This window comes from Diorhabda carinulata, chromosome 5, assembly GCF_026250575.1.
Source record: "Diorhabda carinulata isolate Delta chromosome 5, icDioCari1.1, whole genome shotgun sequence".
NCBI classification, from domain to species: Eukaryota; Metazoa; Arthropoda; class Insecta; order Coleoptera; family Chrysomelidae; genus Diorhabda; species Diorhabda carinulata.
In genome coordinates, this window is record NC_079464.1 from 23,296,353 (window position 1) to 23,310,614 (window position 14,262).

Consider the following 14,262-nt stretch of genomic DNA (forward strand, 5'->3'; position numbering starts at 1 on the left):
TATATTAATCCAGATAGCATTGGCTATATTTATTTCGAGAACACCAATATATTTGACAACTTTCCAGTAACCTTGCAAAAATATTTTAATTTTATCATGAAGGTAAAACAAACCACATAGACAAAACCTATACGAGACTTGAAGACACATGGCCTTACATGGAAAATTCAATAAAAACTTAAATAATTGCGATATTTGCCAACAAAGCAGAGCCATAAGCAATTAAAATGAATCAATTCCCAACAGAAACCAAACCATTTCAATATTTATATATAGATATGTTTGCTCTGAAGGAAATAAATTATTCACAATCATTGCCACATTTTCAAAATATGCTAAAGCATACCCGTTGAATAATTTATCTAGCACCGAAATCGTCAATAATCTAATAACCTTTTTCTAACATCATGGCATTCCCGAACAAATATTCACAGGCAATGGAACCTAATTAAAAAATTTCGTAATTCTAGAACCACTAAATTGATTCAACAATTCTAGATTAAAAACCAAAGGATCCCTCAAAACACCAATTAGTTTAAAAATGCCTTATGCAATCATGGTATAACTATTCAATACACTCAACAACAAAAAGAAAACCTATAGAAGTAATTAACGGTCATCTAAAGTCTGACGATCCTTAAAACCTAGATATTGAAAAAATTCTATGAATTACTATATCAATGACCATAAAGCAGGGACTAAAATGCTGTAATCTAAAATTAATGAAGACTTATTAAGTGAAAATATATGTTAAATCTCGCAGAATACAAAAATAAGCAAACGCATTTAACAAACCCACAACATTAAAAGAGGAAAAGACACAAAACAAAACAATATCGACCATCTCAAAACCGTAAATTCACATGGACAATTTAAAACGGCCTTTATAAAATACGATTCTCCTAATTAACCTTTATTCATTTCAATCCCGTTCAGATCGCTTGGAAACTTCGGATCATTACAAAACAAAATCAGCCTAAAAACTTACATAACAATTTTAGACTTATACCACTAAAATTAGGGTAATTATACACTTTCACGGTCACCTGGTTTTTTGGCTCTAGAAAATCGAAAAATGGATGGATTTTAATGATCTTGGTCTCAAAATGTTCCATTTTACGGCGGATTTATAAAAAAAATTAGTCGAAATAGCTGGAATGAAAATTTCTCATAGTTTTACTGTTTTAAATCGTAAAAAAAACGGTTTTGCAAAATAATCCTTTACAAAAAATTATGGTAATTATACACTTTCGCTGTCACCTGGTTTTTTGGTTAGGTTAGGTTAGGTTAGGTTAGGTTGGCTCTAGAAAATCCAGAAATGGGTGGGTTTTAATGATCTTGGTCTCAAAATGTTCCATTTTACGGCGGATTTATAAAAAAAATACGAAAATTCAAAAAAATAAATATTTTTTACAGTTTCATGAAATTAACTTTTTTGAAATTTTTTTTTTCAAAATATTCATTTTTTTATGTAAATTGCGAAAAAAAATCTACGAATTTGATTCCACGACGTCAGAAAGAGTTACGAAGGATTATATGTAAAAGTCATTTTTTTTTGCATTTAAAGTCATGAAACTGTAAAAAATATATTTTTTTTAATTTTCGTATTTTTTTTATAAATCCGCCGTAAAATGGAACATTTTGAGACCAAGATCATTAAAATCCATCCATTTTTCGATTTTCGATTTTAGAGCCAAAAAATCAGGTGACCGCGAAAGTGTATAATTACCAAAATTAGGAACTATGAAAATCACTGATTATTATTACAATTTAATACATTATTACGGGACAGTTATGATTATATCACGTCAAATTAAATCGTAAAAAGCAGCCGACTTTGTTCATCATAGCTGGCCGAGACTGGGGACGATTCTAAAAGACATATACGAAAAAGCGGATGCTTCTATATGGAGCGGAGATTTGGGGCAAAAGAGCATACGACAGCAGAATTGACGAAAGCTAGCGGTCAAGGAAAGACCATTTTTGCTAGCCATAACATATTCGCTCCATTTACTAGCAGGAGTTACAGTGCTAGACGTTGATGCTTGGACAACATTTAAAACACAAACCAACTCTACGAGATCTGAAAAACAGAACGACTGAACGTATCCCACCCAACCTGCAAAACCATAACGGAAACAGACAATACTCCAGACATATAGGTGTACTGAGACTTCAGCGACAGAATCGATCTCATTAATGACAGCAACTAATATTATAACAGAACGCGCTCAAAAACCGTCCGTTTAATTTCTGTACACCTGAAGATGTGCCGAAACGAGAGAAATTTTGTGCATTATCAGAAAAAATTAATCAAATCTACCAAAATATGATCCCATGGGCTAAATAACCTCAAATGACATGAATTGACGTCAAGCTACGTCAAGACATTTTAAGACATGGATTAACACCAATAAACGTCAATTGGTTTCAATGGATGTCAATTCATGTCATTTGAGGTCGTATTTCATCTCATAAACCAATTATTATGAGAATTTCACGAAATGATGAGGACAAAATTATTAAATAAATGAAATTTGATGTTTTTCTTCCTTTATTTTCCATGGACACTTCGTTTTATAAATTGAAATTTTTTTTAATATTTACTGATTGCTAATGGTAAAAAATGCATTATGGTCACTCGCACCGAGGATGCGACTATTATTTTACTTGTTTAAATGAACTTGTAATATATTGTTTAAAAGGTCTCTCCATATGCAAATAATATCGTGTTACAAGAAATCATCATCAAATGGAAAAGTATCAAAAGTATAAAAACTTGAATTCAAAAAACAAATTGAACGGAAAAATCTTATTATCACGATAGATATTGCATGTTATTAATGATCCTCTCTATATAAATTTAGTTTTCACCTAATGAAAAATTATTTCTAATTGATAATGTTCCAGTTAAACATAAAAAGCTGCATTCTGGTCACTGTTTACATTTTTTCTACCATTCAAATTTATATTGTTTTTGCGCATCTTAATCGCTGTCCTCGTGTGACATTCCTGACACGCGCAAGACCTAATTCACTCCTGTTTCTCTTCGTTTCTCGCCCCTCATTTATTTGTATCATCACATCACGTTATGTTGATGATAGCAACGTGCGACAAGTCGCGAATTAAAATAAACCTCATAATGAAATTACCTGTAGAAATAATTAAAATATTTGATAGAATACGTTATGTATAATGAAATATGGAACAGGAGCGTGAAATAAATAGGGTACTGTCTTAATTTTTCCTAGAAAAAGTGAAATTGTGAAAATTGTTTTTAAAACACAAACTGTGGTGGAAATATTAGTTTCTAAATTTGTGGTGTGCGGTAAGTGATAAAATGTGATTTAAAACATTTACGACAATATTTCCAATCGTTTGGTTGACTGTCACCCATGAGACTAGAAACTAGATGCAACTAGATTTCAACAGGTCGGTTTTTATGCATTTTTAATTTAAACTGCTAATCAAGTAAATTATTGAAAGATAAGTGTTTTTTTGTTGTTTCTTGAAAAAATTTACCAATTTTTTAGGAGTATAGAACAGTTCTAATAGATATGAATTGGTAATTATTTACGTTTCTTACAGTAGTACATAAAGTGCACTCGATTCCTGTTAATTTTCTTTTTAATTATATTTTGGACATTGTTATATCTGTTTTGCCATTCAAGCTATTGTATTGATAACTTACTATTTCACTTCAATAGTTTCTATACTCATATACAATTTACTATGGAAAGAGAGAATTTTCTTTAAATCAAATTCATTAGAAACGAAGATTTTAATTAACTGGTCTAGGAAAAAAGTTCTGGAAGATATATTATCATTCATATCACCCAAGTAATATAAATAATCCTAACTTAAAAATACTGTACACATTTTTTTATGAAAATTCATATCCTTCATATTTTTTAAAACGAAATCTACAAAATACATCTGACAGTGACTTTGACGAGATTTACTGTCTAATATAGTCCCATTCGTAGATGTTGAGCATATACAAGAGAACGGAGGGAATAGGATGGTTATCTGCCTACTCCACGTAACGACTCACCCCTTTTTTTGGTTGATTCCAAGGCTTCAATCTGTCTACTTCTTGAAATTTTACCGAGGTGTGACGGATCTGGTATGCTGAGGTCGGGTATTATCGTCCTCAAAAATGAATTTATCCCCAACAACTGATGTACCAAACATCTCTAACCAATCCTTGAACATGTACTAATTTTATTCGGCTAACATGATACCGACCCAAAACACTTTCTCGTACTAAAAACATGACTATACAAAATTTTTTTCATATATTCATATTCGGGATGAGAAACAGATTTTTTATTCCCAAGTCTTTTTCTGTATGAAAAGCGATTTTCCTGTTCCTCCTAAATCTATCTCGTTTGAACATGATCACTAGATAATAATCATATGAAGTGGTCTAAAAAGAAACATTTAAGTATTTATTGCCATGTATTATTAAAATTCAACAATTACAAATAAAATTTCAATTCTCGTATCAAATGGATTAACAATACTGGATTGTAGTTGTAGTTCTTCCAATATTAATTGCAGAAAACAGTTATACGAAGAACAACCTATGAAAAATAATGTATACTCCCCGTATAACATTTTGGTAAACTTCTAACAAACCGTCAGTCCACGTGGAACATCTCAACTGATTATCAATGAAAACATCGAGTTATAAACATAAATGCATTTCTATTGGCGTGTTGTCAGAAGGCGCATGTAGACAATTTTCTTGAAATAGTCCTGCCAAACAGTCTACGATAAGCAGTGGCGTGGCTAGATTTATTTAATTCATAAATTTCTTTCCAATAAATAGAAATATGGCGTTCTTTAGACATGGGCGAATGAAGACAATGAATTTGCACAGTGTAGTGAGAATAAAAACAGTTATGAATTTAATAATAAAGATTTAGATATACAAAAACAGCAAGTTATTTTGAATATATTCGAATGTTTTAAAAAAGGAGAATATTCAACAATCTGATAATGCGATCGGAATTAAAATTAACAAGACTAAATAAATAAATTTTCCATTTATCGAGTAGTCACGAAAGGGGTTGCTGTGGATCATGCATAGAAAACAGAAAAAAATTTGAAGTTGGTGAAGTAAAAGATGTCATCAAACATAAAATACACCCTAGAAAAGCATCTGGGGCGCGACTGTGTATCTGTCAAACTAAAGGTTCCAATGCAGGTAGTTATTATATTATAGTTTTAAAATGGACCAGATACACAATGAGTTCTTATGGTTGTAGGCGAAAAAAGGAGTACGTCTTGGTTTAGATTTTGGTATTTCTACGATCCAAATAGTCGAAGTTTATAAAATAAAATATCGGTGTCTATTTTATCTCAGAACTTTGGTTTCTAGATAAAATCAAAGGCATTTCTGGTAACTCTGGTTCATTTTACATCGAAGCCTTTAAAAATGTTATTTAAATGCAAGACTAAGACGAGACTTAGACAGTCTTGGTATTGATCTTGTGTCGGTTCTTCTGGTCTTGGTACAGCACTTCTAATCTTAGACTTGGTTTTCGTTTGTGTAGGAGTCTCGTAATTTGAGCTTGGATTGATGTAGATATAGTGGAAACCAAACAAATTGATCAAATTAACTTGAAAATATTGAAAAAGATATTGTGTATCGAAATATGTAGTGAAAATAATAAAATGGAGTGGAATACAGACCATCATCATTACTTTGAATAAAAATACGACATAAATTAAATTATAGTACACAATAAACTTTGCGGTTAGTTTATATTACATTTTTTGACTAGTAATTAATACAAAGTAGCCATCCGGATGAGTCATTAGTTATAATAAATAATGTCGGTTTCCAATGAACACTTTGTTTATGAAATAAACATACAAAATATACAAGTTATAACCAATCGTATTCTATGGTTTTAACACAATGTTCAGCAACTTTGAAACTTAGTAAAATAAATATTTGGACTTAGATACAAAAAACTGTCGCGCTGTATTTCCAACATTTCCCATCAATTCAACTCTTTCCCCACGCAAGAATTTCACAATGGATCTGAATAGTAATCTGACGGTGCAAGGTCTGGACTAAATGCCGATGTTCAATACCTCCGAGTTCTTCGATCGTACTTCGAGTAACTTTCGAAGTTTTTGGTTTAGTATTGTCTTGTTGCAAGAGGACCGCTTTCTGGATATTTCTTCGATAAAACCTCATAAATTCGCATCGGCTGTCCACTGTATATCTCCGCATCGGTACCTCGACTATCTGGAATTAATTTGAAGTACACTAAACCTTTCATAATTCCACCAAAACGTAAAAGACTTTTCGTTCGAAACAACTTCTCTTTGCGACGGGTTCAGGTAATTATCTTTGATCTAACTACTGATTCACCATGTTCGGGTTGTTTAGATGAATCTGTTTTTAATCGCGAGTAACAATGAGTTTAATCAAACGATCATCTTTCGGCAGAGCACGGAACTATTTACAATACCTCTACTCGACGTTTTGCTTGAATCTCTTGTGATACTATGATCCGATAATCAGCGAGCGAGCGATGGTACTAGCTATTTATTTAACTTCCAAAACCCACGGAGGTTGACGAATTGATCGCGAACGATCTTAGTGCGTTAAATCTTCATTATCAAAACGATATGCTGTTTACTAATTAACGTCTTTCCCTTCAATTTCGCATATTTTTCTTACTACCATGCGGCTGCTTCAAACCTATGCTTCCAACAATGTCTTAACACGAATTTCATATTTATTACACTCAATACTTATTGTTACAAAAATGTACTGTGTTAACAAGTTACGGCACGTTTGAATTGATGCATAGGAATGAATCCATGGAAGCCGACATTACTTTAGAGAAACCCTCTGTAGTTTCTCAGTATAATTATAATTCAGATAAAGATGAAGTCCAATTACGTTTTCATTATCTTCATCATACTCAGATTTTTATAATTTTTTGTTAATTCAGAAAATGTAAAGACTGAGAATTGACTTCAATATTCTGTATAAAATTCAATAAATTTGCGTTTTAATTTGTTTATCCATAAGGTCATAGGTCTTGAATTGCTATGATGTATTAAGTTCAGTTGATTTTCTTGAAATGCTTAAGCATTTTCTCTCGGGCCGCCAACAAACTCAGATTGAGTTTTTCATTCATTTAGGTTCGATTAGGTATCTTATCTAATTTTTTTACCATGGATCCAATTTTGTGAGCAAACTTCACCTGTCGGTATTACATATTACAATTTTCGAGTAATCAATTTATTTTCCAAATTAAAATTTGAATTCCTAATTTATTAATAAAAGCACAAAACCTCTATGAATCCAAAAATTAATCGCGGTTTGTATAATTTTATTAATTACAATTTATAGTACATATATAGTAATGACAGATTTGTACATAGCTCTTTGTCAAGCATATATTATGATAGGTACCAGCAAAGTACCTATCGTTGCTTATGAGAAAAACGTTACTTAGTAGTCTAGATAGGTGTGTTAATTGATTCCAAAACTTTAAGTGTTACAAGATACGGTTTGGACGTATTGATATTGAAATCAAACATTCAATAACGCCCAAATCTCAGTTTTATTTAATTGCTAGACGTGAGGGTCTCGCAGGATTAGTCTTGTTATGGCACAAATCTGGCGCCAGTATTGGTCTTGGTCTTGCGAAAATGTAAGAACAAGACTGACTTTTGAAAATACTAGTCTTTTGAATTGTTCATGCTTCAGAAAAAGAATGACAGAATATTCTTCAACAACTAAGTACTAATCTGTTAAATTGCATGTGTAGATACGATTTAAAAATTGATACCTACTAGGTAATGCTCAACAATATTGATATTGAAATCAAACATTCAATAACGCCCAAATCTCAGTTTTATTTATTTGCTAGACGTGAGGATCTCGTAGGCTTATTCTTGTTATTGCTTAAATCTGGCACCAGTATTGGCTTTGTTCTTGCTAAAGTGTAAGAACAAGACTAACTTTGGATAATACTAGTCTTTCAAAGCTTGTTCTTGCTACAGAAGAAGAATGACAGAATATTCTAATATGGCAACTATTTACTAATCTTTTCAACAGCATGTGCTGATATCTTCAAATTTGAAAAGATGCAGCAGGTAGTACCACACTATATTTTATATATTTGGTATTTAATAATAAATTGTTCATTAAATTTGTGTTCAATAATGTACTTGTATTTTTAAAAATGATTTCGAAGATTAGGTTTACGTAACACAAAGAGGTTCAAAAGAACACGCACTATTTTTCTGTTATTTACGTACCATATTTTTTATGCAGTATGACCCCTAAGAGCTATTACTATTTATTAATTTTCAATCTATATGTTTGTCCTGCATTCAAATTTGTTGTAAATTATTAGATAGTATTTCAAGATTAAAAAAGGTTTCAAATGCAATCGCTCCGTTTAGTACGAATTAACTATGATGAATTTGTCGCATTTCTGGATCTCATTCGCAAAACTTTGGTTTGTTACAGATACTCACATTTATTATAGGAGATTAGTATAACAAAGCTTTGTTTACCTCTACTTCAGTTGAGTCGTAACCAGTAGATTCTGCCATTAATCAATATATTAAACCGTTCGTAGACTACTTATTGTTAGAGTAGGTATTATACCTAATTTTGAATTAAAACTTTATTATAAAAACAAATTCATTCTAATTAATCAATAAAACGATTTATTTCTATAATCAGACATTAGACAAAAATTTCGAAAAATAAACAGAAAATTAACTCTCAAAACACGACGTAAATATTATAAAAGAATATCATAAGAAAAGCAACTCATGTAGTTTTTAAATTTACATTTTATTACATCTATTTCATTAGGAAATATTTAATATATATTCACACATAAATTTTTATTTATTATCAGGTAATAATGTACCCCGGACCGCTAGCAATATTCGCAGTGTAAGTTTTTTCACAGAACAATGATTTTCTAGATTGGGGGGCTCTCCATCCTACAATCCGCGAGCAACATCCACCCCGCGAACAATTTTTTATCGGTAATTGATAAAAAATTTACGAAATTAATAAAATTATATTTTGATAAAAAATACTGTCACACACACAAAATAGGCATGAAAAGTATTTTCATCTTCGTTTGAAAAGTCTTCCTCAATTTCATTTGACTGTATACTCTGAAATTTTTATTTCTAGCTTCTGCGGCCTCTTTGGAAAGCTGTCCAATAGGCAACAACGCTGTTTTATTGTAGCTACACATTGGACGTTTGAGATTGATTGTAAAAATAGAAAAATTCTCCCGAGTTTCATTACTAGTACAGGAGTAACAATAACAAAATCCAAAATTATCACAACTCTTCTCACCATTTTACCTTTACTATCTTAGATAAAATGTCAAGGTTTTTGTCCCGTATAAAAAGCATAATAAAAGGGAGTAACCCATGGGTTTTTGTTATAGATATAGATGATATTATAATTAAGTAATAACTTGAGCCTCCATTTATTGGCTGTGGCTATGCTGAATGCCTAAAAGACAAACTGTGCAACAGGGCGTCAGAGCTGGAAAACCAAAAAATATATATCACACTCAACCGAGGTTTTCCGCAGCTAATTCTTGTTTAGATCAATAACCAAGGCTTCAAATTTTCAACTCTACTAAATAGAATAGCTGGATCTACCTGGATATGGCAACTTTTAAGATGATGAAAAAAATAAATATTGAAAATTTTTTGTAATTATTGCCACTATTCAAAAATAGATAGCACAACTTGGAACTATAATAAAAATTAAAATTTTATAAGAGAAAATTAGATATTTACCTGCAGCATACGAATCCATTATCATAATTTCTTAGACTAGAGATGAATCGAAAACAATCGATGTCAAAGTCTCTAATCCAATACCGACACCTAGTACAAACTCATGCACCAATTAAAACGGATGCCTATAGACTGACCCCCTAGATCGGTCAAACACCCCTATGTGCGTCGATTCACTAATTTCTTGTTCGCGGCAATGTACTTCAGTTACAATCAGAACTAGTGCGAGTGAGATTAAGAATAATTCCTCTCCCAGAAGAATAAATGAAAAAAGTAAAAAAATAGCATGTTCTAAACATGTGTTCTCATTTTGTGTCCACGTAGGTATTCGAACAGAAAATGAAATAAAGTGAATCCAAGTACAGATCTCCGTTATCAGACGAACATTTGAAACCAATCTCAGCAATTAAAATATCAAGATTTGATCCTGATTGGACTCAAATTTTGAGTAGTAAGCAGATGCATTTTTCTTATTAAAACTTCTTTACCTCAATAAATGTAATTTGATACTATTATCTTGTCCACCGAAGAACCGCATCGCAAACATAAACTAAAAAAATTTGAAGATTGTTCTAGGCTTGTAATACTTTGTTCAAAAACAGGATAATGTTCAAAAACGGAAGTTTTTGGAGAAGTTTTGGAGAAACAAAAGATTTTTGAATCGGTTCTGAGTTGATCTAGGTGTTTTCCATACCTTCCCAAAATATAGCGATCGAAAAAAAAATATATTTTTCACAACACTTGTTTTAAGTTTTGCTAGGCTTGTTCTAGCGCATTAGTGCATTAGTGCAAGCGAAAGAAGCAATATAAGATCCTTAACACCCAAAGCACAGAGATCGGGATTTATTGCTGCCTGCTACCTAGCTATTCAGCTAGGTTTTTAATACAGTATATTTTCGTGAAAAAGAGGTGCAGATTTGTCTACAAAACATCCCGACATTTCTCGTTTTGTCATGGTACAGAACCTTCTGGTGACATGAAATACTCTGTATTTGCTCTATGGATACTTGTATGTCTTAAGGATTGAAGTTGAAGATCGAATGAATTTTGTTCCAAAAACTCGGCTTTCAGAATCTTGTCACTTTCCTTTCGAACTTGTCGGACAAAATTGTGTAATACGCAAGCACTTTTAATTGAAATTTCCGTTAATTGTACATCAGTTTCTATAGCTTTTTGAAATATGCCAAAATTTTTAGTTAATGTGCCAAAGGCACACTCTATGGTTCGCTTTGCTCTGGATGTACGTTAATTAAATATTCTGCTGGGAAAATTTAACTGCCGACGAGCATAAGGTCGCATTAGGTTTTCACTTAAAGGAAAAGCCTCATCGCCTACTAAATAGAAAGGTATATTAATATTCGTATTAATATTTTTTTCGGAGCTAGGTATATTTAATACATTTCCTTTAAAAGCTCTTCCCATTGTAGATTCTAAGAAAACGGTGCTATCGTTTTCTCTACTTTAAGCTCATACGTCGATTAAAATGAAATTATTGTTTGCATCAGCGATGGCCATTAAAACTACAGAATGAAACCGAACACTGGTCTTCTTAAATGTATGGGATAAACCCAACAGAAATTTCTTCTTTTCTTTATCTTCCTTCTTCTGTATAATCGGAATAAAATTATGGCTTGCAGAAGAGCATCCGTCTTGTCATAAATTCTTCACAACACTGACCGACTCAGACTCAACAAGCGACATATTCAGTGCGAAAGCAAATTTTGACGTGCCTTAACTGAACAAAACTTGACTAGACGCGAATGGACTGGACTGGCTTGGTGTGAAATGGGCCTAAGGATTTGTGTGGTATAGACCTAACCAAATAAAATATTATATTTATTTAAAACAAAATTGAATGTATTGGTAACCAGATATGGAAAGACTAATTCCTGTTTTTGTATGGTCAGTTACATGTTATTTGCTTTATTACTGGACCACCAAAAAATTTCATTCTCAACAAAACTTTCGAAATTCACAATATTGTTGATTCTCTACATATTTTTTAGCGTAGTAGCACATGTCGCACTACGGATGTCAAAAAATAATATTGACTTTAATACGAAGAACGAAAATTGTTGCTTTCACACATTTTTTGATTTCACTAATAAATAGATGGTATTTAGTATATCGCACTGGATCAATTGAATGAAAATTAATTTACATGTGATAGTTAGTTGTAATTATTGTTTTTGTTTGCAGCCTTTCTCGTTATGCATACTTTCTATCCTGAAATACGAAAAAAGGCGGTTAAACAGGTGTTGTCTGTAGAGAAAATGTTTTATCTAATCGATTTGAAAGTGAAAACTTGTTTTTTTAATAAAATCTTCTGAATTTCTGGTAAAGATGCATTAGGATTATAATTTGATAGAACGTTTATTCAAAATTTTTTTTACGGACTGGGTAACAAATGTAGAAATTTCTTTTTTTGTGAATTATTAAAGAAAAAATTACTATTGAGATTTGGCCACATTGGAAGAGGGTGTGGTGACATCAGTAAGGAGTGGAAAAGAAATAAGTCTCCACATAGATGGTAATCTCTTTGTATTTAAATAGCTATGTGGATGATTTTCTATCTCTATAGCAGCTCGAACTATTTTGAACTTAATGTACGAGCTGGAACGATGGTTTTGGTTTTATAGGAATTGATTGTGTGCCCAGTTTGTCTACGGTTTTGATAACACTGACGGAGAAACGCTAATTGGTTTGATCTAGTGGAGTAATCCAAGCAGGTAATTTCATGCTATTGATTTGGAAATCAAGATGGATTGGATGGTGATGGGACTAGGCATTAAAAATACAGTTGATGTCTGTTGGATGGTAACATATCACGTAAAGAATGGTTTTCTTCCATTTCTATCGTGAATTCGTGATAAGGATGTACGCTATTCAGATGGGGTAGAAAGGAATCTTAATGTTCCCTTCTATGAAGCCAAATGGCTAATACGTCGTAACCAAAAGCCTGGTTAGGAGGAAGAGGAAACAGGCGAAATTTCATAGAAATACTGGAACTTGTATCCATTATAATATTAATCTGTCGAAATGAACTATCAAATACTACTTTATTAGACTATTTTTGCTTGCTTTGTTCAGTAAACCATTGCTTGACGTTTGGTCAAGAGATTTCCAACAATAGAAAGTAGAAAGAATCAAAGGCCCACAATGAAACTAATCAGGTACTTTGGTTGCTTTAAATTCAATAGATGCCGATTCTAAAATGTTACTCAGGTATCGAAGCGTTATTACAAACATAAGTAGTTTCTTTTAAAACGACGGCATCCCTGCTCATTCTACATAATGGATTACTGATAGGCTGAATAATCATGTTTGTGAAAGATAGTTTAGGAAAACGAGTGAATAATGGATTTTTTTGTATGGGAAGAGTAAACAAATAGTTTATCAACAATACATTTTGAATCATAGTACAACAGAATCACTAGCTTATATCGATCAATTACTGTTACCAAGTACAGCTAGCTTTTGGACCATTTTGAAAACTTTGAATTTTCAAAGTTGAAATTTCAATATATGAGAAAGAGTTTTATAATTCATGAAATTATGTTATAAAAATTTGAATCTATATTCACTAATTTCATCGGAATCAATTTCTGATATTTTTATTTATAAGTATAATTTATAGCTTTTTCAGAAATAGTTTTGGAGGGGAATCGAGAAACAACTGTTGTATTTCATCAAATTTGAACGTTTTTTTATTTAATTTTACGATTTATGGTGTATTACAATTTGTATTTTCTTGTTAGATACACTATTAAAAAGGCCAAACAGGAATCCTGGAAAGAATATGTTTCAACAATAAATAGCTCAACCCCAATGTCAACTAAATCGGAAATAGTCAAAAGAATATCTAAGCCCGAACAATCCCACACAATAAATTTTCAGGACCTCAATAACACTGTGTATAAAGACCGAAACGAAATAGCAACCATCTTAGCAAGGAAATATCAAAAATATTCTGGTAGCTCAAACTATAGAGAAGATTTTGTGAATTAAAAAAATAATACATTGCAGCAAGAAATAAACAATAACAATATTCAGCAAACGAATAATTTGAACATTGCAATAACTCGAAAATTCATTACAATACTCTACAATACAGGCATCTACAATATACCTTTGAGAAATTGAAATAACCAAAAAAAGCCCCAAACCAACAAACATAATTCCCTTTCGTAAGCCAAGTAAGCCGAAATCAGACTCAGAAACATATAGACCAATATCACTTACATATACCATGGGTAAAGTTCTTGAGAAGATAATAAACAACAGACTTCTATGGTACCTGCAATCAGAAAAATTAATAATACCTGAAAATCGGACCACGTTAGATAATCATATAAATCTAGAATCAGACATCCATGAGGGTTTTGCAACAAAACAACACTGCCATTGAATATTTTTTTATATTCGTGAAGCGTACGATAC

At 31.8% G+C, this 14,262-nt stretch overlaps 1 protein-coding gene across 1 annotated transcript in view; it reads left to right on the forward strand.

Moving 5' to 3' along the window:
* The first annotated feature begins 2,995 nt into the window (after positions 1-2,995).
* Positions 2,996-14,262, forward strand: part of LOC130893603 (AF4/FMR2 family member lilli) — a 513,028-nt gene continuing 501,761 nt past the window's right edge. The window contains exon 1 of the mRNA XM_057799827.1: positions 2,996-3,432. Coding sequence (XP_057655810.1) covers positions 3,413-3,432 — 20 coding nt within the window. The 5' untranslated portion in view covers positions 2,996-3,412. The remainder of the gene's footprint in view (positions 3,433-14,262) is intronic.